This window comes from Eschscholzia californica, unplaced genomic scaffold (assembly GCF_041429995.1).
Source record: "Eschscholzia californica isolate CP2 unplaced genomic scaffold, dmEscCali1.0.p SCAF_5, whole genome shotgun sequence".
Taxonomy (NCBI): Eukaryota; Viridiplantae; Streptophyta; class Magnoliopsida; order Ranunculales; family Papaveraceae; genus Eschscholzia; species Eschscholzia californica.
In genome coordinates, this window is record NW_028238472.1 from 31,886,693 (window position 1) to 31,912,843 (window position 26,151).

At 36.2% G+C, this 26,151-nt stretch overlaps 2 protein-coding genes, 1 long non-coding RNA gene and 1 pseudogene across 7 annotated transcripts; 3 read left to right on the plus strand and 1 right to left on the minus strand.

The window, feature by feature from the left end:
- Window positions 1-3,373: 3,373 nt before the first annotated feature.
- On the plus strand, window positions 3,374-5,298 carry LOC147538614 (uncharacterized). Its single transcript, XR_015226358.1, has 3 exons — window positions 3,374-3,625; window positions 4,604-4,666; window positions 4,994-5,298. It is a non-coding gene; the product is annotated as an uncharacterized LOC147538614 (long non-coding RNA).
- An 8,381-nt stretch (window positions 5,299-13,679) lies between these two features.
- LOC147538615 (uncharacterized) lies at window positions 13,680-15,410 on the plus strand (annotated as a pseudogene).
- A 241-nt stretch (window positions 15,411-15,651) lies between these two features.
- Window positions 15,652-20,412, minus strand: LOC147538616 (zinc finger CCCH domain-containing protein 40-like). 4 transcript variants are annotated; one of them, XR_015225193.1, is made up of 6 exons: window positions 19,289-20,036; window positions 18,754-19,053; window positions 17,861-18,130; window positions 17,139-17,362; window positions 15,895-16,831; window positions 15,785-15,864 (listed from the first exon to the last, which is right to left on the minus strand). XR_015225193.1 is itself a non-coding variant. In XM_086640340.1 (5 exons), exons 2-5 carry the CDS (start codon window positions 18,856-18,858, stop codon window positions 15,958-15,960), a joined length of 1,473 nt encoding a protein of 490 aa, XP_086496466.1. In that variant the 5' UTR covers window positions 18,859-18,928; window positions 20,254-20,412; the 3' UTR covers window positions 15,652-15,957. The 4 variants fall into 4 exon arrangements, 3 of the variants coding, with proteins under 3 accessions (XP_086496466.1, XP_086496465.1, XP_086496464.1); XM_086640340.1 differs by lacking the exon at window positions 19,289-20,036 and adding an exon at window positions 20,254-20,412 and having other exon boundaries at window positions 15,652-16,831; window positions 18,754-18,928; XM_086640339.1 differs by having other exon boundaries at window positions 15,652-16,831; window positions 19,289-20,365.
- LOC147538617 (L10-interacting MYB domain-containing protein-like) lies at window positions 19,978-25,501 on the plus strand. Of its 2 annotated transcripts, none has more exons than XM_086640343.1 (5): window positions 19,978-21,064; window positions 21,151-23,274; window positions 23,339-23,467; window positions 24,100-24,432; window positions 24,826-25,501. In XM_086640343.1, exons 2-5 carry the CDS (start codon window positions 22,942-22,944, stop codon window positions 25,411-25,413), a joined length of 1,383 nt encoding a protein of 460 aa, XP_086496469.1. In that variant the 5' UTR covers window positions 19,978-21,064; window positions 21,151-22,941; the 3' UTR covers window positions 25,414-25,501. The 2 variants fall into 2 exon arrangements, with proteins under 2 accessions (XP_086496469.1, XP_086496467.1); XM_086640341.1 differs by having other exon boundaries at window positions 20,405-20,729; window positions 22,942-23,274.
- Window positions 25,502-26,151: the final 650 nt, after the last annotated feature.

Here is a 26,151-nt window from a genome sequence, read left to right on the forward strand (position 1 = left end):
CGAGGTAAAAGATGGCACCCTGCTTTGGCATGACCCACCATCGATGAACAAGGGCTCAACAGGTGTCTTAATCTGGGTAGGCTTTACTCAAAATTCTTTTTGGGACTTATTACGTAATTTATCAAGTTGCGTTACTGTGAACTCTTGCATAACCATTCATGATTTATTACGTAAAAGTTTATGTGGGTTTGCGTAATGATTTGTTAAATCTTAGTATTACCCCTTAAAAGATCCCATCTTTTAAGTTTATTTCTTGTTCGCCTATGGTTCGATTGGATCCATATCCAAGAACCTCTATTGACTACTCCCACTTGAACCATGATCTCATCATTCAGTTCGTCAATAGATTCTAAGACCCTATACTCTAAGCATTATTCGGGCACAACTCCTTGCGCTTAGAACAAGAAACGATAATCCTATCTAAAGGTATACTATTCTACGCAATCACATACATCCATACATACAAAATATGACAATCATAATAAACAAAGTATGTATCCTAGATTCGTCTCTAGGTTTTGCTATGTATCGTATAGCTATTCGTGGGAATTTGTGACATCTCTATGTCTAATGGGCTCTAAAGTTTCGTATTCACAATACTTAAACTAGAAGCACATTACGTTTCTTCCTTAATTGTTTCCAAAATCAATATAAGGAAAAACTCCGTTCGGGTTCTTCTCTAACCCGGGTCTATGTCGGAAAAATTATGCTCGGAACCGAGAGAAAAGTCTGAAAAACTCCCTTTCAGATCATGGCCTAAAAGGCCCTTGAGTCACACTCAAAAAGATCTGAGTCAACCCTGGTCAAAGGCCCTTGACTGGTCTCTGGTCAACTCTTCACTCAACCTGGTCAAAGTCCGGTCCTTGAGACAGCACCTTCCTGTCGTGCTTGGTCTCTCGGGCAGACGCGTCCTAGCCCAGCTAGACGCTTCTGTCCTAGGACATACCATAGACATCTCGGGTGAGATGTCTACGATGCATCCTGGTCGCGTCCCAGACGCTTCCAGACCATCCGGTCACCTTTCATCCCTCTCGGGTACTCAATCCGAGAGGTGTTGGAACTCCCAGACGCGTCCCGTACGTGTCTGGTCCTGGGACAGCACATGTGCCATCTCGGATGTTCGGTCCGAGATGCACCCGTGCTCCACAGTCGCGTCCCAGACGCTTCTGTGCATAGACGGCAAGGCCATCCTATCTGGGATGCCTTCTGGACGCGTCCAGACTCGTCCTAAACGCTTCTGGATGCTCCGGTCGCATCCCAGTCGCGTCTGGAAGCTTCCAGACGCATCCGAGATGCTTCTGGTCGCTCCAGACGCATCCTGGATGCGTCCGGACACCCGTCCAGTGTCTCGGTCCTAGACCGAGACTCTAATAGGTTCCCTTGAGCGCATCCCAGACGCGTCAGGGATGTCCGAGACGCTCCTGTCTCGGAATCCTATTCCGTCTCGGACTGGGATATCCCAGACGCGTCTTCCACGCGCAGGGTCGACGTCCGAGACCCGAGAGTCTCGGACTCCTAGTCCGTGTTGGACTGGGATATCCCAAACGCGTCCTAGACGCTCTGGGACGTCCGAGACCCGAGAGTCTCGGACTCCTAGTCCAGCTCGGACTAGGATTCCCGGTCCTTCACGGACTGGGATTTCCAGTCCGTGTCCCTGTCTGTCTCGGACTGTCTGTCCGAGACGTGCTGGTCCGGCCCGGACGCGTCCTGGACACGTCCTGTCCGGTCCGGCCAGTAGGGTTTCCAAACTTTTTGGAAATCCAACCGTTCCAACTGATTTTCTTTTTGTTTTTCTTTGTTCCAGCTGCTGTTAGGTACTGTTTTTGATCAATTCATCAACCAATCTTCATGGTTTTGATGATTTTTATCAAAATTCTAATACCCTAAAGCTTGTTTATAAAAACCCTTTTCATAAAACTATGTTTCTAGTGTTTCTAGGTCATGAATCTCATTCAAAACCCTAATTTGATCTCATCAAACTTATGCTTGAATCTCTATTCAAACATAAAAAACACTAATATCTAGTTGTTCAAGTATGAATCTAATTCGTCTAGTCAAAGATAGTTCATGCAAACGGCTCGTGATGCCACTGATGGGGAATAACCTAGTGTATCTCATACACCTAATTGTCTAGTGTTGGTAGCGGAATCTCAAACATCATATGTTTAACACTAGTTTCCAGGATCTATACATGAACATACCAATGAACTAGATTGGAAAGATGATTACCTCTTAATCGCTTTCCCACGAACTAAATTCTGACCAGTATTCGGAAGATAAGAGCTCCAAGTGTAGCTCCTCTACTTGAGACACCGAGTAATGACTTGAACTCCCTCCTTTCAGTCAGCTAGGACCTTCTTGAAGGTTGAGATGAAGAACTCCTTCTTCTTGACTAGATACTTGAGAAAACTTCTTTTCTCTCTCTCTCTCTGAGATGTATATTCTGAAACTCTTTCAGTTTACCTCCAGACTCTTGAGAATTCAATCTTTGAATTGCCTCTCTCTTTAGGTTGTATAATTAGGTATATATAGAAATCCCTAAAATAGGTATTAGACTCAGACTAGGATTCCATAAACCTAATTATTAGGCAACACCCAAAATACCCTCCATTGGGTCACTTAAGTTGGCCGGCCAACATAGCCCTTTATGGGCTTCCTTGGCCGGCCCACTTAGGGCCTAGCCGGCCATCACATGGCCGGCCCTATTGCCTGGGCCGGCCATCACATGGCCGGCCTCCCTAAAGCCATTCCGGGCCTCCCTTTTGGGCCCGGACATGTTTATCTCTTCAGACTTCTCCGAATCTTCCAGGACTTACCAATAATGGATCCAATCCACTTATTTGCCATTATCCATCTAGTCAATTCTCTCCGTTCAAATCACTACTCTGTTGTGTAACCCTTGTAGGATTCGGTCTATGTTAGCCGCGAATCAACTCTTGATTCGACGATCGTAGTTGGCTTCTAGCTAAGGATTACGACCCCTAATTGGACCGGACTAATGATCTTCTGAGTAAGGTCATTAAGATCCTATTAGCCAAATTGCACGCATTGCATCCTTGGTCGAAGGACACTCCTTCGGAAGGATACCATTCCTTCAGACTTTAGGCATTATATCCTTCACTCCTCTTACCCTAAACTGAATCATTGGAAACTTGGGTATCTTTTTCTTCATCTAGCTCTTTCTTTTTCTTCCTAATAGTTTTTTTTTTATTGCTAATCTTAAGGAGTCTCTCTTTTTCTCTTTTCAGCTTTGAGCACAGCAATTTACCTGAAACTCTTTCTGAATCGTAAAGGTTAGTTGTAATTAATCTGCATGGCCGCATGGGAATCTCTTTGGTTGCTCTATTTTACAAGCTTTCCCCTTAAAAATAATAGGTAGCTGGAGAGTGTTTGTGAATTCAATCTTCTTCTTTGATCATCTAAAATTTAGGGGTTTTTAGTTTTTCTTGCATTTTAATCCTTAAGATGGTTTATTGTTTGGCTGAACAGGAAACTCAGCGGCTCCTCAGCTAACCAAGTCTCTCTTTCTCTCTCTTCTTATCAAGTTTTCTGATTTGAGTTGAAGCAGTAAAAGAGATTTTGCTGAATTGACTCAGTTTATTAAAGAAACTCTTTGTATAATCTGGTAATAGGTTTTCTACTTGACGTTCCTTTGAGAGAATTACTCCCAATTAGGTGTTTGACGATACTTGCACAATTTTGATGTAGTGTTCAATTGAATCTCTAGATGGGTTAGTGGTAGTTAGATGTAAATTGGGTAAAGGTTGAAGTATTTTTGACCATTTGTTATCTGATGATTTTAACTCTGGTAGTCAGTGCATCTCCTCCAGAAGACAACATGTGATATTTCACTAGACAACATCCTTTCTTGATTAATGATTTTGTGGAAGTAATATATTCTTACTGTAGTTCTCCGGCATTTGGATGTTATTATTCAATTTCTGGTTCTCAGTAGTCAAGTTGTCATGTATATTCATAAATAATATAAACGATGTCTGTTTGGAACCATTAGGGTTTTATGTTTTATTACCAAAAGGTGGAAGTGATTTTGTTGTAGGTACCTTCTATCTAAAGATTTGGGTAGGGGCTCCTTCTTCTTCCTATAGTTAGATGGAGATGAACATCTTACATACCCTGTGTTCTGATTAGTTCCCTTTGGATTAAAACCATCTATCTATATGTCAATTTTATTATTCTGATTATGTTTCTGGAATTCTATCTATTATGAACAAAATAAGTTCAATCTAGCTATGGTAATGGCGCTTTTCATTTTCTTGAAGGTGCTTGATTTATGTTGTATAGAACTTTGGCTTCCGTCTCCTTGGGCATAATAACCATATGATCAAAAACTTGTAATAGTGTTTGACGCTATATTAGTGTTAGTATCAACTTAGATTTTACTAATTTAAAAAAAAAAAAAAAAAATTAGATTTTACTAATTTTGAATACGAAATATATTATGAAAAAATTTCTCATATTAATCTATGTCTATTCCATAGAGTTGTGCTCACTACTCTATTCTGATGTTTCTTCCTGAAGTTTTGAATATGAAATCTATTATGAAAAAAAATCTCAGATTAATCTATGTCTATTCTGTTTCAAGGTTGTGCTCAGTACTCACTACTCTATTTGGTCTCAATACAATCTTTTGGATGACATGAAAAAGGTAAATATGTACTTCAAACTCGATCTTATCTTACATGTATGATTCTTTATGAAGACGTTATAGTGTACAAGTTACTCGGGCCATGAAAATGTTTTACAAACATAGCCTTAACTCCTTATGTGTTTGAAAATCAGTCATATAGTTTCTTTATGAAGATGTTAGAGTGTACATTGTTTTATGATAATTAATTTGTAACTTTTTTTCTTGAAAGATCAAGTTAATTGGATATTGTTGGCAGTTTGCCGCTGAAGCACTTTATAATTCATATATTCTTCACATGTTGATGCATTAAATTGTATTTGCATACTTTTGGAGTGTTCTTGGCAGGCATGGTTTTGATGTTGTTAATGGAAGCGTTGGTGATAAAAGCAGTAAGAGCAACAACTGTGATATGGAACATACTCCATAGTAATGGTGGTGCTTGCAACAACTGTGATATAGACCATACTCCATAGGAATGGTGTTGCTTGCTTTTGTGGGTAAGCAAAGGAAATCACTCATTCAAGAACAGTATATCAGTAGATATATTTTAAAAGCAATATTATGAGATACATTTAATGTAAGTTTTTTTTTTCTGCTGAAGGAATGTAAATTGTTCTTAAAGCAAAATATTACTGCCATTTTGTTCGTAATTTTGAGTTTTGTCTTGATTTTTCAAAGAAGATAACAATATTCGTCTTTTATGAGATCGGTTTGTAATTCGGAATGAGTTTGATGATACATCTGAATCAACAAATTCGATGATAGGGTCAAAACAAATATCAATATAAATTTACAAAAGAAGAAAAAAATTACAAGCCGAAATTTTTGTCGAACATGACGTCATGTTTGTAAATATTATGTGTTATCTTTCAGCCAACTGTTGTGATTTTGACATTATACTAATGGGTAGGTTTGGCCGAGTTTTTCTTAAAATTAGGGAGGAATACATGAGTTAGACATTGAATTAACCCTTTGAACTTATGTGGGCATACCGGAAGTTATACTAAAGGCACATGGTTATAAGAGAACTACGTTGAAATAGAAAATTCAAACTCTCAGTCACAATTTGAGCACAACTCCAGCGAATCCATCCAGGGTTCAAGAGTGGTTACCGCCGGTGACGGGAATCATTAAAGTTAACTTCGACGGAGGTTTTAGTAATCTAGGAGCAGCCATAGCTGGGATTGCGAGAAATGACAAAGGAGAATCTAGGACAAAGTTTATTTATAATAGAAGGAGACTGTAAGACAACCATTGATGCAATATTGGAGGGCCCAGATTACTACCCGTGGAGAGTCAGAACTTTACTCCTTGAGGCTAGGGCTTTGGGGGACCTCCATAGTGGTGTGAAGTTCCAATATTGCCCCCGAGAAGCCAACGGTAGTGCTCACCAGCTGGCACACTCAGCTTTATTATCTTTTCCCTGATGTACTTTTGTCCCTCTGTTTACAAGGACTTTGTGTTATCTTCTCTTGTAATCTTATTAGCCTATGGCTCATCAATGAAGATAATCCTTTCAAAAAAAAAATTAGTGATTTTAATTTGATATAGGGTTTGCTCAATCGAGCAACCATGTCGACGAAACTGAAGTTGGAACTGCTAAAAGTTGTTATTGATGCCGATGAACACCATAGTTTTCTATTTCTGTTTCTCTCCTCCCATAATTGTTTCAGAAAACAGTGGTAGCCAAACCAGATCTCAAATCGATTCAACTGAAACCTAGTCCTCCAACTGAAACAACAATGGATGAAATTGATTTCGGCAAAGTCGATACAACGAAAAAGCTTTTGTGTTCCCATCGGCATTACTTTATTTTAAAAAAAATATCCAAAATACTGTATGAGAACATCATCAAATCCTATCAAAACCAAACTATCAATGCCCTTTCAAACAACATAATTTTTAACTCCAGTGTCGGATGCAACCATTGTGTGAAGATAAAGAACACTAATTTCAGATATCTCTCATCCCAAAAACCCTAATTTCAGCATGGTTCTCTATCTAATCACATGGGATTAATGCTGTTCATGGACATGAGGATGTCTTCAATCTTTCAAATCATTCTGAAACAGCCACAAACCCTAATCTGAAACAACCACAAACCCTAATCTGAAACAACCACAAACCTAATATGGAACAACGACAAATCCTAATCTTTGTCTTCAAGCTTTCTTTACTAGTAGATGGTTGTGAGAGGGAAAGTTACAAAACCTTTTAAGATGAAGAGTGTTTTAGAGAGAGAACCGGGAAGGGGGACAGAAATTTTTCAGAAATGGAGGAGAGAGAGCGCGTTTTTGTCAAGAGAGCATGAGAATTGCGTTTTACCACCTTTTGTGTGGTAAAACTTATGACTCCATTTTCCCATCTTTTTTTCACACGGGAAAGAAAATGTCCCACTTTCTTAGACTAATCAAAACGGTAGAAATCGATTTTCACAAGAAAATCGATTTTCCAATGCTATTTTCCCATGTAACAAAAGGAACCTTAGTCTATTATCCCTTTGTTATTTAAATTGTTTTCCAAAACCAAATCAAAATTTATGAAAGGGGTGTTGATTTAAGATTTAGGTGAAATTACTTATCCCTTGAGAAGATTTTCAGACTTATACAAACTTACTATAACTTGATCCCGTATACTTGCGGGAATATACCTATTTTGGGCCTATCAATTTGTCAGGGACAAGGTAGTTCTGTTTTCTAACTAGAGGAATTTTGATGAAGCAGGGTTGAGAGCCATGGCGGAAGACCCATACGAAGGTTCAGATGAGAACAAGTCTGACATCTCAGATGAGAACAAGTCTGACATCTCAGATGAGAACAAGTCTGACATCTTCCGTAGTGACTTTGTCAGCCATTTGCAGAATCTACAGTATGGGAGATACTGTCTAAAACAATTTGAAATACCTCCCATGTACTTACAAGGGCAATTCCCATGGGATGATCCAGGTGGACCTCCTTCAGGAAATGTGAATCTATTGACACAATTAACGGGTTATGCCCCTCCCGTGGTTCATGTTCCGCCACTGCAGCCTGGATTTAGTGGGGCTACTGCTGCTTACCAACATTATGGCGATGAAGCTCCTAGATATCGTGGTGGAACGGGCGCTTATCTTCCTCCTGGTGGAACGAGCGCCTATCTTCCTCGTGGTGGAACGGGAGTTTATCTTCCTCGTGGTTGAACGGGCGTTTATCTTCCTCGCCCTGTAAGATCACTAGAACTTGATACTTTGGGTGTTCTTTTCTAGTTTCGACATTTCCTTGATTTCTTAGTTGGTTTATTTTACGTATTATATCTGGATATAAAATATACTTTATGAAAAAAAAATCTGTGTTATGCACTTTAGGAAGACAGCACCACAAGACCTTTACCTTACTGGTGTCACTATTAGTAACTATATCTTAGAACGGATACGAAGCAGTCTTAGTTTATGAGCCCCAGTTTCACAAATGGTGATGCATGGCTTATGTTAATGTCATTGCACGTCGAAATCCGTTTTCCTGAGAAACTGAAGTATATCTGAACGAACTGTCTGGTTGTGGTTCTACCCGTTCCAGTTATAAATAAACTTCGTAAATAAATAAACTTTTTAAATAAATAAACTTTATAAATAAACTTTGTAAATAGCTAAACTTTATAAATAAATAAACTTTTTAAATAAATAAACTTTGTAATTGAATAAACTAACTAAAATAACTTTGTAAATAAATAAACTTTATAACTAAATTAACTTTGTAAATAAATAAACTTCGTAAATAAATAAAGTTCGTAAATAAGTTAACTTTATAAATAAATAAACTTTGTAAATAGCTAAACTTTATAAATAAATAAACTTTGTAAATAAATAAACTTTATAAATAAATACACTTTATAAATAAATAAATAAACTTCGTAAATAAATGAACCTCTTAACTTGGCTACTACAGTAAGACTTGTCAAAAAAATTTAATATCATTACTAATGTTGCAGAAATGGAGATACACCAAATCAACCACCACAACGAGAAACAAGATCCTAAGAAGAAAGAAGAGCTAGATGACGATGGGAGAAGAGGAAAAAGACAGAGTAGAAAGAAAAATGGGAGGAGCGGATCATCTTCCGCGCCACTTATTAAATGGAGTAAATAAACTTTGTAAATAAATAAATAAATAAACTTTATAAATAAATAAACTTTGTAAATAAATAAACTTCGTAAATAAATAAATTTTGTCTCTGATGGGACAAGGTAGTTCTGTTTTTTAACTAGAGGAATTTTGATGAAGCAGGGTTGAGAGCCATGGCGGAAGACCCATACGAAGGTTCAAATGAGAACAAGTCTGACATCTCAGATGAGAACAAGTCTGACATCTTCCGTAGTGACTTTGTCAGCCATTTGCAGAATCTAAAGTATGGAGATACTGTCTAAAACAATTTGAAGTACCTCCCATGTACTTACAAGGCAATTCCCATGGGATGATCCTGGTAAACCTCTTTCAGGAAATGTGAATCTATTGACACAATTAACGGGTTATGCCCCTCCCGTGGTTCCTGTTCTGCCACTGCAGCCTGGATTTAGTGGGGCTACTGTTGCTTACCAAAATTATGGCGATGAAGCTCCTAGATATCGTGGTGGAACGGGCGCTTATCTTCTTCCTGGTGGAACGGGCGCCTATCTTCCTCGTGGTGGAACGGGTGCCTATCTTCCTCGTGGTGGAACGGACGTCTATCTTCCTCGTCCTTTAAGATTACTAGAACTTGATACTTTGCGTGTTCTTTTCTGGTTTCGACATTTCCTTGATTTCTTTGTTGGTTTATTTTACGTATTATATCTGGATATAAAATGTACTTTATGAAAAAAAAAAAAACTTGTGTTATGCACTTTAGATAGAGAGCACCACATGACCTTTACCTTACTAGTGTCACTATTAGTAACTAGATCTTAGGACGGATACGAAGCAGTCTTAGTTTATGTGTCCCAGTTTCACAAATGGTGATTGATGGCTTATGTTAATGTCATTGTACGTTGAAATCCGTTTTCCTGAGAAACTGAAGTATATCTGAACGAACTGTCTGGTTGTGGTTCTACCCGTTCTAGTTATAAATATACTTCGTAAATAAATAAACTTCGTAAATAAATAAAGTTCGTAAATAAATAAATAATATAAATAAGTTAACTTTATAAATAAATAAACTTTGTAAATAGCTAAACTTTATAAATAAATAAACTTTGTAATTGAATAAACTTTGTAATTGAATAAACTTTCTAAATAAATAAACTTTCTAAATAAATTTGTAAATAAATAAACTTTATAAATAATTTTTATAAATAAATTTGTAAATAAATAAAGTTTGTAATTAAATAAACTTTATAAATAAATAAACTTTGTAAATAAATAAACTTTATACATAAATAAACTTCGTAAATAAATAAACTTTGTCTCTAATGGGACATGAAAATGTCCAATTTGAACCTCTTAACTTGGCTACTACTGTAAGACTTGTGAAAAAAAATTTAAAATCATTACTAAGGTAGCAGAAATGGAGATACACCAAATGAACTACCACAGCGAGAAATAAGATTCCAAGAAGAAAGAAGAGCTAGATGACGATGGGAGAAGAGGAAAAAGACAAAGAGTAGAAAGAAAAATGGCAAGAGCGGATCATCCTCCGCGCCACTCATGAAATGGAGTAAATAAACTTCGTAAATAAATAAATAAACTTTGTAAATAAATAAATAAACTTTGTAAATAAATAAACTTTATAAATAAATAAACTTTGTCTCTGATGGGACATGAAAATGTTTATTCTCATTGATATTCTCATTAGTGTACTTGTGCTCTTACCCGAATTGAAGCCCACCTGCTCCCGAATTTGTTGAAGAGGTTCTGAAACTTCATTATGGCTCTCCAGCTGCTGCAGTAAGGTGTTGTGAAACTTTGCTATAGCCTTTTTGAACTCATGTGAAATGCAATTAGGTCGATTGATCGAACATGAAGAAGCTCGTTTTATTGCTACTTTTGCTTTTGTTTTTTTTGGTTCGTATTGTATTGGTGATATAGTTAATGAAGCTGTAATGAGTTTTGACGTTGTAAATCAATATGGAGTTCAATCAGATGTTGTTGCAGTTAGTTCTACTCAGGGCAGTTTGTAGGGAAGATTAGAAGACTTCAATGGCTCATACTTTTTTTGAGCGTCAAAGCAAATGTTTCTCCTGATGCAGATTTATTTGCATTTCTCTTAGAAGGTCTGGAGAAGGAAATGAACGTTACTCAAGCCAAAAGCACTTTTGGATCCTACTAAACATGTCTGCCAATGTCAATGTTAAGGAGTCATTGTTGTGACTATATGTCAATCCAGCAAAGAAAAGCGAGAATGATTTGGATACTATTTTCAACATTTTGACTAGGATAAGTTATTAGGACAAAATTAACATGATCAAGACTACAATATGTGCGTGATTACGATATGGATTTAATTCCTTTTAATTTCTCAGTAATTATTAACTCTCTAGCTTTACCTATTCTTCATCCACTATCAATTTCTCTATAACTATTTTCGATCTTAATTCTATGTTATTACTCCTCCCACATTATTTCATATTTGATTTCTAAATAGTCTATATTTTCCTTAGTTTTTCTATTCTTGCAGAGTTGAAATTATTGTTGTTCGTATTTTTCACCGTCTACTTATGCAGGTAATTTCCCCAATTCTCACACAACCTGATCGGAAAAACTCCTCAGACAATAGTATTTTAATTTTCACATTTTTTTTCCTTATTACGTTTATTGTTATATTGTTCTATGTCTCTGATTCAATCCGAACAACAAGTACTGGAAATTCCATTTTAGAAGATTATCATAGCATCATCTGTTGTTATAGTTTCGACAGGCAGTTATGTGATTAGCCACTAAATTCCATACAAGAATAATCTATGAAGAATTATTAGTTAGTAGTATTTTCTTAAGTATTCTTGTGAACTGTTCCATATCTAGTTATGTTCCAACACACTGAATTATTACTTAGTAGTGATGAGCCAAATAATCTTCAGCTTGGACAGAGTCAAGAAGTCAACGGAAATAATCGAGAAACAAATGTCGACTAGAATCCGAATCATTAGGGAGGTGAATCGTATTTTTAGCATGTAAAGAAATTTTCTCATCCAAAAATTTGAAATTCAAAAAAATATCTTTCATACCTCAAAAGTGGCCGCAAAGAGTTGTTCTTTAAAAATTTCCCTAATTTCAAACTCTTTAGTCGAGTAGAGAAATTATTTTTGAGAAATTACTTTGGTTGACAACTAACTTCTACAAATATAATATTCAATTAAGAGTTTTTATTTACTCTTTATGTAGTCAAAATGACATTTTTACCTTATGTTGCCAAAATTACATTTTCATCCTTATGTTTTCCAAATTATATTTTTACCCTTACTTTGTCAAAATTTACTTTTATTTCTATATTGTAAAATTATTTAACCTTGTCTCACTTTGCTAACTGAAGAGTAAGAATGCCAAGCTATAAATAAAACAAGATGAAAATGTAAATTTGACAACGTATGAATAAAAAAAATTACTAATGCAAAAGGGTAAAATTGTCATTTTAATATAAAAGTGTAGACATATTTGTTGATGTTTAAATTGTAACGATTGATACCATTTAAATTTCATTATAAAAAGAAAATGGTTATTCAAAATTCGGATTTTTACGACATTGTTGTCTTAATAAAAAAAAGATAAATTTCTTTACAATATTTAATTAATAAATGCTCAGAAACAAAAAATCTAAAAAACAATAAAAAAAATGAAATTCAAAATAACGAAAAAAACGAAAATAAACCATTTAAAAATAATAAAGAATAATATTTGGTAAAACAAAATGTCTGAAAAATAAGAAAAAAGGGATAAACACTTTAGAAACAATAATAAAAATAACGGTAAAGATTAAATAAATAAACAAAAATAAACTGTTTTTAGAAAACAAAAATAGAATAAAAGATCAAAAAGTAAAAAAGTAGCGAAAATTTTGGAGGGATGTAAAGACTATAATATTAACGTCAATTTCTAGAGTTGTTTTTGACATTGTAGTGGGGTTTTTCACTGCTCATTTAAATAGGTTAGCAGTTCAACAAAAAAAAATGTAAATAAGTTAGCTGTTTAATTAGCACTTTATTAAGTTCTATGTACTATGTGAAAAGGCCAAAGTTATATATAATCAAATCTGATTGAACTAAATCAAACACTTATGTGATCTAACTATACCAAGTTTTTACTTATGCTCATAAAACTTACTAACCAGATAAACCAAATCGAACACATGTGTGATCTAACTAAACCAATCGTTTTCTTCTTTTTTTGTTGAGAAGCAAATCATTTTTAGTTATGCTCATGAAATTTATTAACTAGACAAAATAAATCGAACATAATCAATTTAATATTGGTGTTCGACTTCAGACGAGAAAAAGAGTTGTTCTGCAAAAGGTGGGTGCTCACATCTAATGTTTCCTTGAATCTAATTTATCCGTTCTATTGTTGTCCTACGAGGAAATTTAACTACATAAATCAGTATTATCCCGTTTTACAACATATAATGATTTCCAAATAGACGTTTTATGTTTGTGTTTGTCCTTCAAACACTTATTTCTCATTTCAAAGTTTACCAAAATAAAAAAAAAAAATTTCTTTTATTCGGTGTTTCGCTCTAGCTGTAGCATCCACTTTGAAAACTAAAAAATCATAGGATGAAGATTCGGGTGGCTAAAAATCGACCATCCATTGATTTTGCATTAAGAGGGTGGTATAAATAACTTCAGAGTAATTTGTATGATGTTTATGGTGCACTTGGAGTCTGTAAAACAATTTTATTATGGTTATCCCGTCAATTGATATTAGATGTGTCATTGTCTATTGGACTATTACATTGTTTACAATAAAAAAATCTTCAAACCATTATTCAATTTTGACAGAGAGCAACTACTCAATTCCCATACCATGATACCAACAAAGCCAAAGGCAGTGGGGAATACTTGAAAACTCATCACCTCTTAATTCATCAAGGAAATCAAATCAAAAACCCAAAAACAAGTCCTGATTGAATTTATGAACATAACCCACCTCCATGATTAGTTAAAAACTTAAACCCTCCAACGAATTTTCAAGTTTCTAATTAGGGTTTTGTTCAAATATGAATTTCAGAAGCTTGGATGAATTTTGGAGCTTTTATGTCAATCAACATTCAAAAGCATCAACACGTCGTTGGCATTTCATTGGTACACTAATTAGGTTCTTCTTTTTAATCAATTCGATTATCTTCAAGTGGTTGGTTCATTTTCTTTGTTCCAATTTTTGGGTATGGGTTTGCTTGGTATAGTCATTTATTTGGGTGGCCAATACGTGGACAACCGTTTTTCTTATATGGACAACAATCTTATGTGGACAACGTAAAAAAATTAAATTTTTATATGGACATCAGTTTCTAAGGGACAACACTCTATTATTTTCACTCAAGTCCTCTTAGAATCAGATGTATTATTTGATGACTTCCCTCTTTCTCCATAAACCCTAGGTTAGTTTAGTCTTCATCTCTTCTATTACTTGTTCTTCATCATCACCCAAATTTCTAGAGAGAGAAATTCTTTGGAGAAGCATTGGTGGTTATGGCATCAAACAAAGGCAAGGGAGTTGTTGTAGAATCTTCCCAAAGACAAAGGTTAGAACCCTAAAACTCTAAAACCAACCATGAAGAAGAAGATGGTACTGATGGTAGAGAAAATCAGAGAAGATGTGGAAGACGAAGATGGATTTGTTGGTTCCGACTCTGAAAACGATGGTGAAGAGGAAGATGAATCTGGTAATTCGGGTTGTGCAAAAATATGGCATAACAGAACATCACTTGCGACGAAAATCTAGCATAATCAGAAAACTTGGCAGATTTTCGTCGCAACTTAGCTTCTGTTATGCAATATTTTCGTCGGTTGTCTGCGAAAATATGGCATAACAGAAGCTAAGTTGCTACGAAAATCTGAAAAATTGTCTGATTTTGCCAGATTTTTGTCGCAAGTTATGTTCTGTTTTACCTCATCAATGTCATTAATGCCTATTATAGAAACGTCCAGAAAAATTTCTTCAGGTGCAGATTGAGGGATTTTGTCTTCTTCATCCATCTAGGGTTTAATAAAAGAAAATGGTAGAAATTACAGTTTACTTTTAGTTGAAGTGAAGAAATAAGAATAAGACTAAGAAGAGATTTTGTCTACTTCATCCATCTAGGGTTTGAAAAAAAAATGGTAGAACCTACAGTTTACTTTTAGTAGAAGTGAAGAAAGAAGAACAAGACTAAGAAGAAAGAAGAAGATGAAGAAGAAGACAGTTTAAGTTTTCAATCTTTAACTATTATTTTTGTTAGTAGTACACAAGTTACTAATTATTAGTATTTAAGACTTTATGGAGTTGTCCCCTTATTAAATCAAAGTCAACTAAGTCAAGCATAGTTGACTCGCATCGGGCCCGAAATAGTTGTTCATATAAGAAAAACGGTTGTCCGCGTATTGGCCATCTAAAAGTTGAAGGAAATTCTCGAGTAACATTTGAATACCCAATTTGGTCTCTCTTATGTGATTTGAAGATGTTTGGTTTGATGCTCACTGGCCAGATGGATAAGGAAATCAAGAGGCTTGGTAAAAGGCCAATTTTGCAAGTCTTTTGACCATCATCAACATCATTCTCTGTAAAATTTAGTTTGAGATCTGAAATTTGAGAGATTTTTAGTAACATTTTGTGGTATTCTTTTCAATTGAATTGTGAAATATGCTTTATGGGTTTTTATTCATGGCTTGTGCAGAATCATTTCTTTCTTGTTATGTAAATGGATTCATTCTTTTGATTTCTAGTGATGGGTTTGTGTTTATTTTCTCAATTTGAATATGGATGGGTTTGCCATCAGAGGTAGTTTGCAGATTTAGATCATGGCTGTAGTTTTTGTTAGTCTCATACAAAAACAAATATTTTGAAATCTTACTCTTAAAACAGTAATTTATCAATTATCATCAGCATTTTATCATTTAAAAATTCAAGAACCTTTGAAGTTCATCAAAATGGCAGAAGATACCTTTCGATGAGTTATAGTCTATCCGCTATGTGTGGTAGATAAATCAACATAATTGAGAGAGAAGTACATCTAATAGAGAAAAACAGAGTAATGTTCGCAAAAGCTAAAAGTAACGATAATCTGAGTTGCTTCAAATACACATCACAGTAAAAAGATCATCTCAAATCCAAATAAGCTTAGATTCGATTTGTATGTCAAGACTCAAGATGATAGATTAACCAAAAGAGATGTTACTGATGCTGGGATGACGATGCTTCTCCACCTGACGATTGCTGATATGGAGGCTGTTGAGACTGAGAAGGTCCTGCCATTTGAGGTGGTGGTGGTGGACCACCAGACTGATGGTGATACTGCTGATAATGTGGTGGTCGGTGGGGAGGTAGCATATGGTTGTATGGTGGAAAATAGTGTTGTGGGTAGTGACCATGCATTGGTTGTGGTGGGGGTGGCATATTTTGGTAAGGGAAATGATGCCCTGGATGCTGCTTATCTGCACCTGGTTTATTCTCACCTGACCCACTTCCAGGGGCCGACCCTTCCTGAGAAGGAACAAGGGCACCCATCCTTTGAGGATCCATGGAAGGATAGTAAGCCCGTTCCGGTTGCGGTGGAGGAGGAATGTTGAAATAGTGCATAGGTGCTGGTGGTGGCTGAGCCTGGGTACCCAGTGGCTGATCCTGAGCCCCTGGAGGCTGCATCTGTTGGGAAATGAGAGCCCTTGGCAACAAACCTCCATGAGTTAGAGCCTGTTGTCTTGCTGCTTCATCATCAAGGTTTTCTAACTCCGCTTTTTGAGCCTGGGATTTTCCCCACAAAAGCTTCAGTCTAAGTCCCTTTATGACCAGTTTATTTGAGAGCTCTTCCGCTGCCTTTTCTGCTCCTTCCCTAGTTGTGTAGGTAACAAATGCACAAGCTCTTTGGAGCACCATTCTTACAGACTCTATCTCGCCATGTGCATAAAAGTGATCTCTTAGGTCTTGCTCGGTAACTCTAGCATCGAGCCCACCAACGTAAAGAGTCTTGATGCTTTCATCATCAGGGGGAGCTAGTGATGGCATTTCCCCTGCTTTATTCAGAAGCTTCTGTGCAACTGGATCGTTCACTCTGAAAATTAAGAGAGAAAAGAGATGATTAAACAATATCCATATATCAAATACAAACACTAAAAGTGCACAAGAAAACCGTGATATTCAGGAGATGGTGATTGTTTGCAACTACTCGAGGGAAGTTGATTATGAGGAAAAAAACAGGTGGGCAATGATAAAACGACTTGATTTGAGAGTCTAAATGTGCACCAGGTCAAGTGAGTCAAGAAGCATCAGCTTAAGTGAGTTAAGGATCCATCAGCTGCCTGATTATAGCTGAATTTCTAATTAACATAACAAAAAAGTAAATCAAAGATAATACATACCCATAGTAACGATCTTTGATATTCTGTTGAGATAACTCCCCTGTTATTGGCATTTCATGACGGTAGGGACACTCAGAACCTCTAGTACATTCACCTCGCACAAAGAAACTGCAAACATGAGCTCTATTTCTTTTGTAGTATGGAGTTGTTCTTTGAAGCTTTAGAATAGTGTCGTTAGGACGTGCTTTCCCATATGAAGATTCATAGTCAATACCAGCTCTAGCCTGTAATAACCAAAGTAATAATATAAGAAAGATGCACGAAAAAAAATCAACTAAAGATTATGCAAGGTAGTAGAAGTGCAATGAGTTGGTTAAAATTTTGATCCCAGATCATGCTGCCGGTAGAAGTTTTGGGGCAAACTAAGTATACTGGGGAAGCACTTTCTAATTTCTATGCATCCATTAAATTCTATTTGACATACCAAGTTCCAAGGAGTAGAACCTCCCGAGCAGATACGAGCGTCACTATGTTTTAGAATATTGTAGTAAAGTGTAAAGCTCTAGCACCTAACAGATATAAAAGGAGCAGGAATAGCACAAAAAATTGTTGCATGCATGGTTTCGAAATGGTGGTTGTGCTGGTGAGATATCAGTAGAGATTAGTGAACAAGGCCTTGAGATGGTGATGGTGATATGGAGATATCAGTCGCAAGTGCACTAATAACTTTTCATCTTTAGCAAGTAGAAAAAGGAAGGAAACTGGAAGGAATTGTTTCTTACCCTCCTGTCATGCTCTTCGGCAAAATACTCCCTATTAACATCACTCTTTGGGATGGCGTCATTGGAATTGATGGCAAGTGCTGTATCTCGGACTTGAACTGGTAACCCGTATTCAAGATCCAAAAGACAGACTTGACACACGTTTTTTAGCTTGCTACACGTCTGGCATACCTCTGTCTTTTTAAATCTTGAATCACGACCTGGTCTCCACCTGAAAACCGTGAATGGCCTAGTACAGATCTTGCATTCTTTATCATAATCTGCTTTTGTCTAAATATTAGAAACCAGAAAAGAAATGTTAGTCGACAAATCATATCCTCAAAACCAAACACATTAGATATTCATGGTTCTTATCGGTTTACATTTCAAGGATATAGTTGAGCATTAAACTCAGATTTTATGCAAACCCATCCTAAAAACTTCTTCAAGCATGCTTGAAAGAACTAATTCATACAGAATTTCAAGAGATCATGGAAAACAACTTATTTTGTTTTCAGATTCTCAGAAACTGAGCTGTTTTAGGATTCAATCCGAAACTATTTGGTGGATAAGATGACTTCGTGACTTCAACGTGAGCATTTCCGTAGAACTCTCTTTAATCCCTTCGTTTTGAAAAACATAAACTATATAAACACAATCGGATTTGAGCGCTAGGGTTCGTAAGGTCTCACAGAAGTTGTCAATTTTTAATTGCTATAAGGTTCTAATCATTCGAAGGAAGAAAGCTAGAATGAATCTAAGTAACCAACAATAGTTCAGCATAGAAAGATGATATAACGAAATTGAAATCGTCGATTTCTTCCCTTTCCCACTTGATACTGGGGTTAGTGTTAGGATCTATAGAAAAAAAAAATCAGAGAAAAGAATTGAAATTGAAAAAGGGGGTTGTTTACCATTCGAACATAAGGATTATCTCCGAGACAGGATTCGCAAATGATGGGGAAATCTGAACGCTCCCATCCGTCAGCTTCCAGATCCCTTAACAATCTATGTGCCATTAATTATTAGTTTTAGAAAGAACACACCAGAGCTGCTGCTGCTAGTTCTTCTTCTTCTTCTTCTTTAATGCTGAAACCCTAATATTTGAGTAGTAACCATTAAAAGGTTTTATGATAAACTTCAAAATGCTGGACAAAAAAATGAAATTTTTTATGCAATCCAATATATTCTGGAACTATTACCCATACTACTACCTAAGCAGTACGACTCGGACTCGGACTCGGCTCGGCCAAGGGCCGAGTCCGAGTCGAGGGCCGAGTCAGCCGAGTCACTCTGAATATTATGAAGTTGTTAGTAGTGTATGTATATAAAATAATAACATGATAATACTTAATAAAATCAAGTTCAAACTTCAAAATTAAATTACTAGTAGAGTTAGGAACAAGTCACTCGGTTGACTCGGCCGAGTCGTACTGCATAGACTACTACACCAATAATGTTCTATGGTTGTCAAAAAATCAGGTTTGCTTAGTAACCATTGATAAAGTTTTATAAGGAACTTCATAATGCTAGACAAAATATTAACTTTTTATTGAAAGGCACTATATTCTGGATCTAACACTATGCTTGAAATAATCATTATGACTACAATACAAAACCCTAAATTAGATAGAACCCTAAATTGTTGGGATAAAATAATTTTTTAGAGAAGATGTAGTAGTAACTAAACTTTATAAAGAGATTAAGCTGTAGATGTTATTTCTTCAAAGAAATTATACAACAACAGAGAGACAATGTAACCCTAGAAATTTCTTTTCGCATGCAACTCTACTTACTGTTCACTGTGAACTGATTTAGGGTTTTGAAGGGAGAATTACTGAAACACCCGCCTTTTCATAATGCTCTTTACTGAAACCCCCACCTTTTATTAGTAATTACTAATACCCCCGACTTCCATTAGATTTAACTTTGATATTTCTTTCTTGCCCTCTTACGTTTTACCCCACTTTTTGATAATCTAATTACTAAAACCCCCACCTTTTCATCGTACAAATTAAGACAATTTCATACAAATCAAGCAAATTTCATACAAATCGAGCCAATTTCATACCAATCGAGCCAATTTTATAAAAATATGTCAATTTAATAAAAATCACGCCAATTTCATCATACAAATCAAGCCAATTTCGAGAAACCCTATTTGGAATCATTACTGTCAATTTCATAAACCCTATTTCGAATGATTAAGAACTACTTTGTTCTAAGTGATTACTGTTATAATCAGTAAAGGATGACAACAACCTATTTCGAATGGAGAGAGAGAGAGAGGGAAACCATATACTAAAACCCTAGTTCGAGTTATTTAGACCTAGTTCTATCTGGAGTTAACTACATGGATATTACCAGCAAAACGATGGGTAGGTCGAATGGAGAGAGAGAGAGAGGAAGAATACCTGGTTCGCTTATGGAGTTTCGTTAGGGAGAGAGGCTGCTTTCATGGAGTTTCTTTAGAGAGAGAGAGTGAGAATACCCGAGTTTTGTTTCCCTGCTGGTGTAATATCGCGCAGGTGAGGGAGAGAAGAAGGTTGTGTTTTTAGGCGCCCCGGATTTGTGTCGAAGGCGCCCCATTTTTTTTCCGGTTTTAGGGCAAATTTATGTCCAATTTAGGTATGCATACAAAGTTAGGTGGCGGAGAGTGAACCGTTCGATTTTCTGATGATTCAAATTGTAACTATAACATATCTCGAGGTTAACATCAATCTTTAGAACTCTACCTAAAAGATCAATTTCCTCCTAAGCCTAATTTCCTAGAAGATTTAGAATTAGGGCTACGGTCTGAATCTAACTTACCTTCTCTCCTTTTGTTTGATCAGTGACCCATCACAGTTTTCAGAATCGAATTGGAGCTCTGCTGGATATCGTCGTTAGGGTTAGTTGTCTCTCTCATTTTACTTTTAATTTGCTTTACTCAATTGTTTTGTGAATTCAACTTGAATTCCACCATTTATGTTGCTGAATAATTTGTTATTAGGGTTTACTACGTTTTGTTCTGATTAGATTTTGAGTATTTCATTTTTGCTAATTATGTTTAAAATGGAAGAGTAAATATTTATATGTTTAGTTTTTTGTGTGAATATAAGTTCTTTCAGTGTTAAGTGTGTTCTTTCTCATTGTATGAATTTGACTCGTCTGAGTTGACTTGTCTGAGTCTGACTTGTCTTAGTCAGGGATTGCAACAGTCTTTTCAGTTTGTTGTAGACAATGGTATATTAATTCAGACTTACTTTATGCGTGACCGATACGGATACAACTCAACCTGATCATTCTGCGAGGTAAGAATCATGCGTCAGACATAAGCAATCTGAAAATCTGACTCGAGTCAATTTAAATCTAGAGTTAGATTTCACATCCAACTTACGTAGAAAACAAAATCTACCTTAGTGTACTAACTAGACTAACTAGTACAAGAACATTAAAAGAGCTAAAGATTGAGTCTTGTAGATCTTTTTGTTGCTTAACCGTATTCAAACTAGTCTTCAATAAAGAAAGCCTGGTTATATAAGTTTTGGTTTTATAATGTTGTATTGGCAAGGTAAGCTTGTCTCGCTCTTGGATAAAATTGAAGATCTTAAGAATTCTGTCTAATGATGAATTAAAAGTTAGTTTAATGAAAATGTAGATGGGTTGCTAGTGTCTCTGTGCTTTATGTTTTGGTTGTGAGAGGTTTAATGCATGTCATTCTTGCTTATTTCGCTTAGATTCAAGATTCAAATTGTTTTGCCTAAACTTGGAAAATGATATATGTGTGGCGGGTGAAATGTTGTTCGAATACACTCAGGGGCGGACCACTACTCGGCTCCACCAGGATGCAACCCTGGTCTTTATTGAGATAATTAAGTAGAGATTCAGTACTTTCCAATACACTTTCTTTAGTTCTTGGCAGAGTGAGAATATGTTCATGCAGGTGATACAACAGCAAGTCACACCTAACACATACTACTACTTTTGCTTAATTTATCAAGGCCACAAGGTATGGTGCTTATTCGTTTTTAGTGTTGAACAGGACAACAACTTAGACTCAAAATTCACTATTGAACTTGCTATAGCCATTAAAGTATTCAAAACTTAACTTTCTAAACCATTATGCTAGTGAATTTGTGAGTTGGGAAGACATGAGCACAGACATGAGATGGTCATTTGTGAAATGTCAGTTATCGCGTAATAGTTGGTCTTAAGGTATCTCGTGCAAGCATTAGAGTTGTACGTAGAATCTATCCTCTAAAACCTTAGCCTTTTTTCAGTCCGTCTGGATGTGAAACGTAGCTCCGCCACTGAATGCACTTCTTGTAGCCTTGGACCCTTGAGTTAGAGCTGTGGACTTACCTAGAAGTTAGGTGCATTGATTGCATGAGGTTTTATGTTCCCCCTAGATACAAAAAGTGATAGTATCATTAAGGCAGCTACTTCAGAACTTCCATCTGGTCATGATTTCTTCTTTCCTCCTCCGTTTTCGTGGTTCGTCTTTTAATCTTCCTTATCGAGCTTGTCGCTTTGAGTTTTTTATGATTGTGGTGGTAAACTAGTTGAATGCATTTCCTTGTCATCCTCCAGCATGATTTGTTGTCTAGTTTTAAGCGGCTCTTGCACGCCGTCATTGCAACAGCTAAAAAAAGAGCATCCGAGCTTATGGTAAATTGGTAATATAGTTATACCTATACCGCCAAAAAGGCCGTAACTCTTTTCCTTCGCCTGATCGTGAGATATGGGGGAAGTACCCATCACGTTATGTTGTCATGGTAATAATGAGTCACCGAGATGCTATTTTATTTTATGAGGCACAAACATAAGAATTTGCGAGGGAAGCGGAAGAACTGCTGAAACTACGAAATCCTCACAAGGGTTTATAAGAGGAATGTTTTTATGTTAGCAGCAGAAGCCAAGGCCATGGAATTGTTGATATTGTGCCCTTTGAAAACGCCTATTCCTGTAAATATGTGATTTGTCAAGTGTTCATTCTCTAGTTATATTGGTTTTGGTGTTTGGGTTGCAGTTTTCTCGTTTTCTGGGTTTTAATGTACATGATAATTGTTATGCTCTTTCTCCTCTACTCTTACACTACATAACACATTTTGGTCATTCAGATGGACAGTCGACGAAGGTCTAGGAAAGATGCGTTCAGAGCAAGTTGGACAAGATCACTATCTGAAAAATTCGCAAATTTGCTAATAGAGCAAGCAGCTCAAGGGAATAGATCAGATAATGTTTACAACAAGAAAGCATGGAAGTATGTACTCAATGAGTTCAACAAAAAGACAGGTTTTGAATTTGATCGGAAACAACTCAAAAACCACCTTGATGTTTTGAGAAAGCAATATACCGTCACAAGGTCAATTCTTAATCAAAGTGAGTTTAGATGGGACGAATCCCAAGAAATGGTAATAGCTGACAAGGAAGCTTGGGCGAAATACCTTGAGGTAAGTATCATTTCTTTCTCGTGTCTTCCATGATGTCACCAGTTCCTTATTATTGCACTTATAGGCACACCCGGACGCGGTATCGGTCAAACTCAAAGGGTGCCCACTTTTCAAGCTGCTATGCATGGTATTTTCAGATCCGGGAGTTGATGGTCAAGAGTCTATTTACAAAATATATCCAGCTATACACCAGGTGGTCTTGTTGATTTAAACCTATGCAACAGTGATACTAATTTTGTGTACTTTTGCCATGAAGGCTACTAATATTTCTACCAAATACTCTTATATTTGTTTGTCTACTTGCAGTTAATTAGGTACGTATAAATTGAGATTTTGTATGTTCATGTGTGTACTTGCACAGAATCGTGTTAGGTCCATATGCAATATCCTACGTTGTTTGGTGGAGCGTCCGGGAACTGGGCTATGTGCGAGAGTCTAGGAAGCCTTCTGGGTGGATTAGTGGTGCCTTCACAGAAACAAAAACATTTATCTCTTGGGCCTTCGTCTTGATAGAAACAGTGGTTGCATTATTGGTAACCGCCGGGGCTTGGGTTGTAATAGGTAGAGCACCATTCTAGGTTGAATGTGGTTTCTGTATAACTTAAAAGTGGTTGACCCAAAAATATAAAATTGTAAGTAGAGATAAAGGAAGAAAATGCATCCGGTGTACTGTTTTTCCCTGTAGTCACTTTCTAGGTTATTAGTGTCTGATACCAATAACCGTACCAGTGTTCCTAATCGATAAATGTAAACTGTACTTTACTAGTGGCTGTTGTTGTTAATTGTTTTCATTGATCTCACTTTAAATTTCTTGTGAAATTGCAGATGGGTGAGGAAAACCACTTCGACCGAGACAAGTCAAAAGCAAGGTGGACAGAACAGCTTGATAATCTTTTTACAGGTTTACTGGTTGAACAGGTTGTCAAAGGAAATAAGACAAAAACTACTTTTAACAAGAAGGCATGGAAATACATCCATGATGAATTCAATAGACTAACAGGTTTTAGTTTTAACCGAAAGCAACTAAGGAACCGTTATAATGTGTTAAGAACGTTATACAAGAATGTGAAGTCACTTCTTGACCGGAAAGGTTTTAGTTGGGACGAAACCAACTCGATGGTGGTAGCTGATGATGAAGTGTGGCAAAAACATAGTAGGGTATGCGTCCTCTGTGAAATCTGTGATATATATTGTTGAATTGATCGTAATATATATATATATATATATATGTATACACATACATATATACATATATAAATACATACACATACATATATAAATACATTCACACACACAACACACATATATATACCACTTGACTGACACTTGTAACGCCATGAACCGAAATGTAAGTAATAGAGACGCCCCTACGATTTACAAATGAGACCGAAATGCGGCAACTCCACTGTAAATCTTTTCTTGTCTTACTCGTCATTATCTTATACATTCACAATTGGGGACCCTGTAATCACGAAGGAAGCTAAATTACTTGAAATAACAAGCATTTGTTGGTTCAATGCTATATAAACGTATGTTTAACTGTGATTTTAGGGAAATCATGTGGTTGAAGCAATCAAAGTGAAGGGTTGTCCTCTTTATGAAGAACTACGCACAATATTCTCCGAATCAGAGAGTGGTAAATATGCACTATCAAGTCACGAGTCAGATAAGGATGAAGATGGAACTGAGACAGATTGTTCATCTGAATGTCCTGAAACTACAAATGTATCTGCAAAGCCAGTAACACCGTCTCCATCCCCACGGAATGAAGCTTCATCACATCCAACGGAATTTGTGAACACATCAGACAGACGAAACAAGAGATCGATAGCAAAATCACCCGCGACAGCAAACGGAAAGAGGAGTTGCAGGAGAGAAAACAATGATGTTCTTGATGGAGTGAGAGAGATGGGGTCTACTTCAAGATCAAGAATAACGACTGGAATCGTAGAAAGTGTTGATCAGTTTTCGATATCTAACTGTGTGAAGGTACTTAATGAGCTTGAAGGTATTGATCAGAACCTTTACTTGGCTTCTTTAGATGTATTTGAGGACCCAATTAAGAGGGAAACATTCGTGTCGATAAGAAGTGATATTAGATTAGCTTGGTTAAAGGTCAAATGTGACTTGCATATATAATCTAGTTATATTGTAGTGTATATTTTGGACAAGGGTGTTTGTGCAAATAAGTTAATTTTGGGTAATAAAAATGTGGTTAGTGTCTAAATCTTGTGGTAATTTTATATTAACACCGGTATCGATAAAATAGGTGGTCTTCTTTTTGTCATGATAGGGTAAATCTTCAAGAATCCTACAAAATTGTTTTTTCACCCTATTGTTTGTTCCTAGTGATATCGTCGTTGTTTGATTTCCATTAATGGAGCTCCTGGTGATGGGCGATGTACTGGTTGAGCTCGGTGAAATGTTATACCTGGTAATAGAAAGAACCTTAAGCCAGACTCTATAGTTACGGAACACCTCTAATTTACATAGGAAAAACTGATGTCAGTCAGGCTATGTAAGACTTGAATCAAATAAATATTAGCCAGGTTATTCTACAATCTTGGATATTTCTAAAATTAATAATGCAGCTCTTTATAAAATTATAAAAGGTTTATGTCAATCAAGAAAGAAATTTCTAGGGCTATTATCGGTTGAGTGTTATCATAATCAAAAGTCGTTGTCACCTAACTATTTCTTGGCTTTCTTCATGGTTGCCATGAGAACCATAAAATGACATTAAAATATTTATGTGAACAACGTACAAGAAAGAATGTAACGACTACAAGCAACACAAATTATCTATTGACATTTTCTTTTCTCTTTCTAAAGTGTTGTTTGTGCTTTCAACACAAAAAAAGTGTTGTTTGTGTTTTT

Bases quoted from the DNA above. Each gene is read 5' to 3' on its own strand.
- LOC147538616 (XM_086640340.1), bottom strand. From the start codon at position 18,858: ATGGCACATAGATTGTTAAGGGATCTGGAAGCTGACGGATGGGAGCGT. The intron at 18,131-18,753 runs GTAAACAACCCC...TCTAATATTTAG, and splicing joins ATAATCCTTATGTTCGAATG to ACAAAAGCAGATTATGATAA. The intron at 16,832-17,138 runs GTATGTATTATC...CTTAATTTTCAG, and splicing joins ATCAAAGATCGTTACTATGG to AGTGAACGATCCAGTTGCAC.
- LOC147538617 (XM_086640343.1), top strand. From the start codon at position 22,942: ATGGACAGTCGACGAAGGTCTAGGAAAGATGCGTTCAGAGCAAGTTGG. The intron at 23,468-24,099 runs GTGGTCTTGTTG...GTGAAATTGCAG, and splicing joins TATATCCAGCTATACACCAG to ATGGGTGAGGAAAACCACTT. The intron at 24,433-24,825 runs GTATGCGTCCTC...CTGTGATTTTAG, and splicing joins TGTGGCAAAAACATAGTAGG to GGAAATCATGTGGTTGAAGC.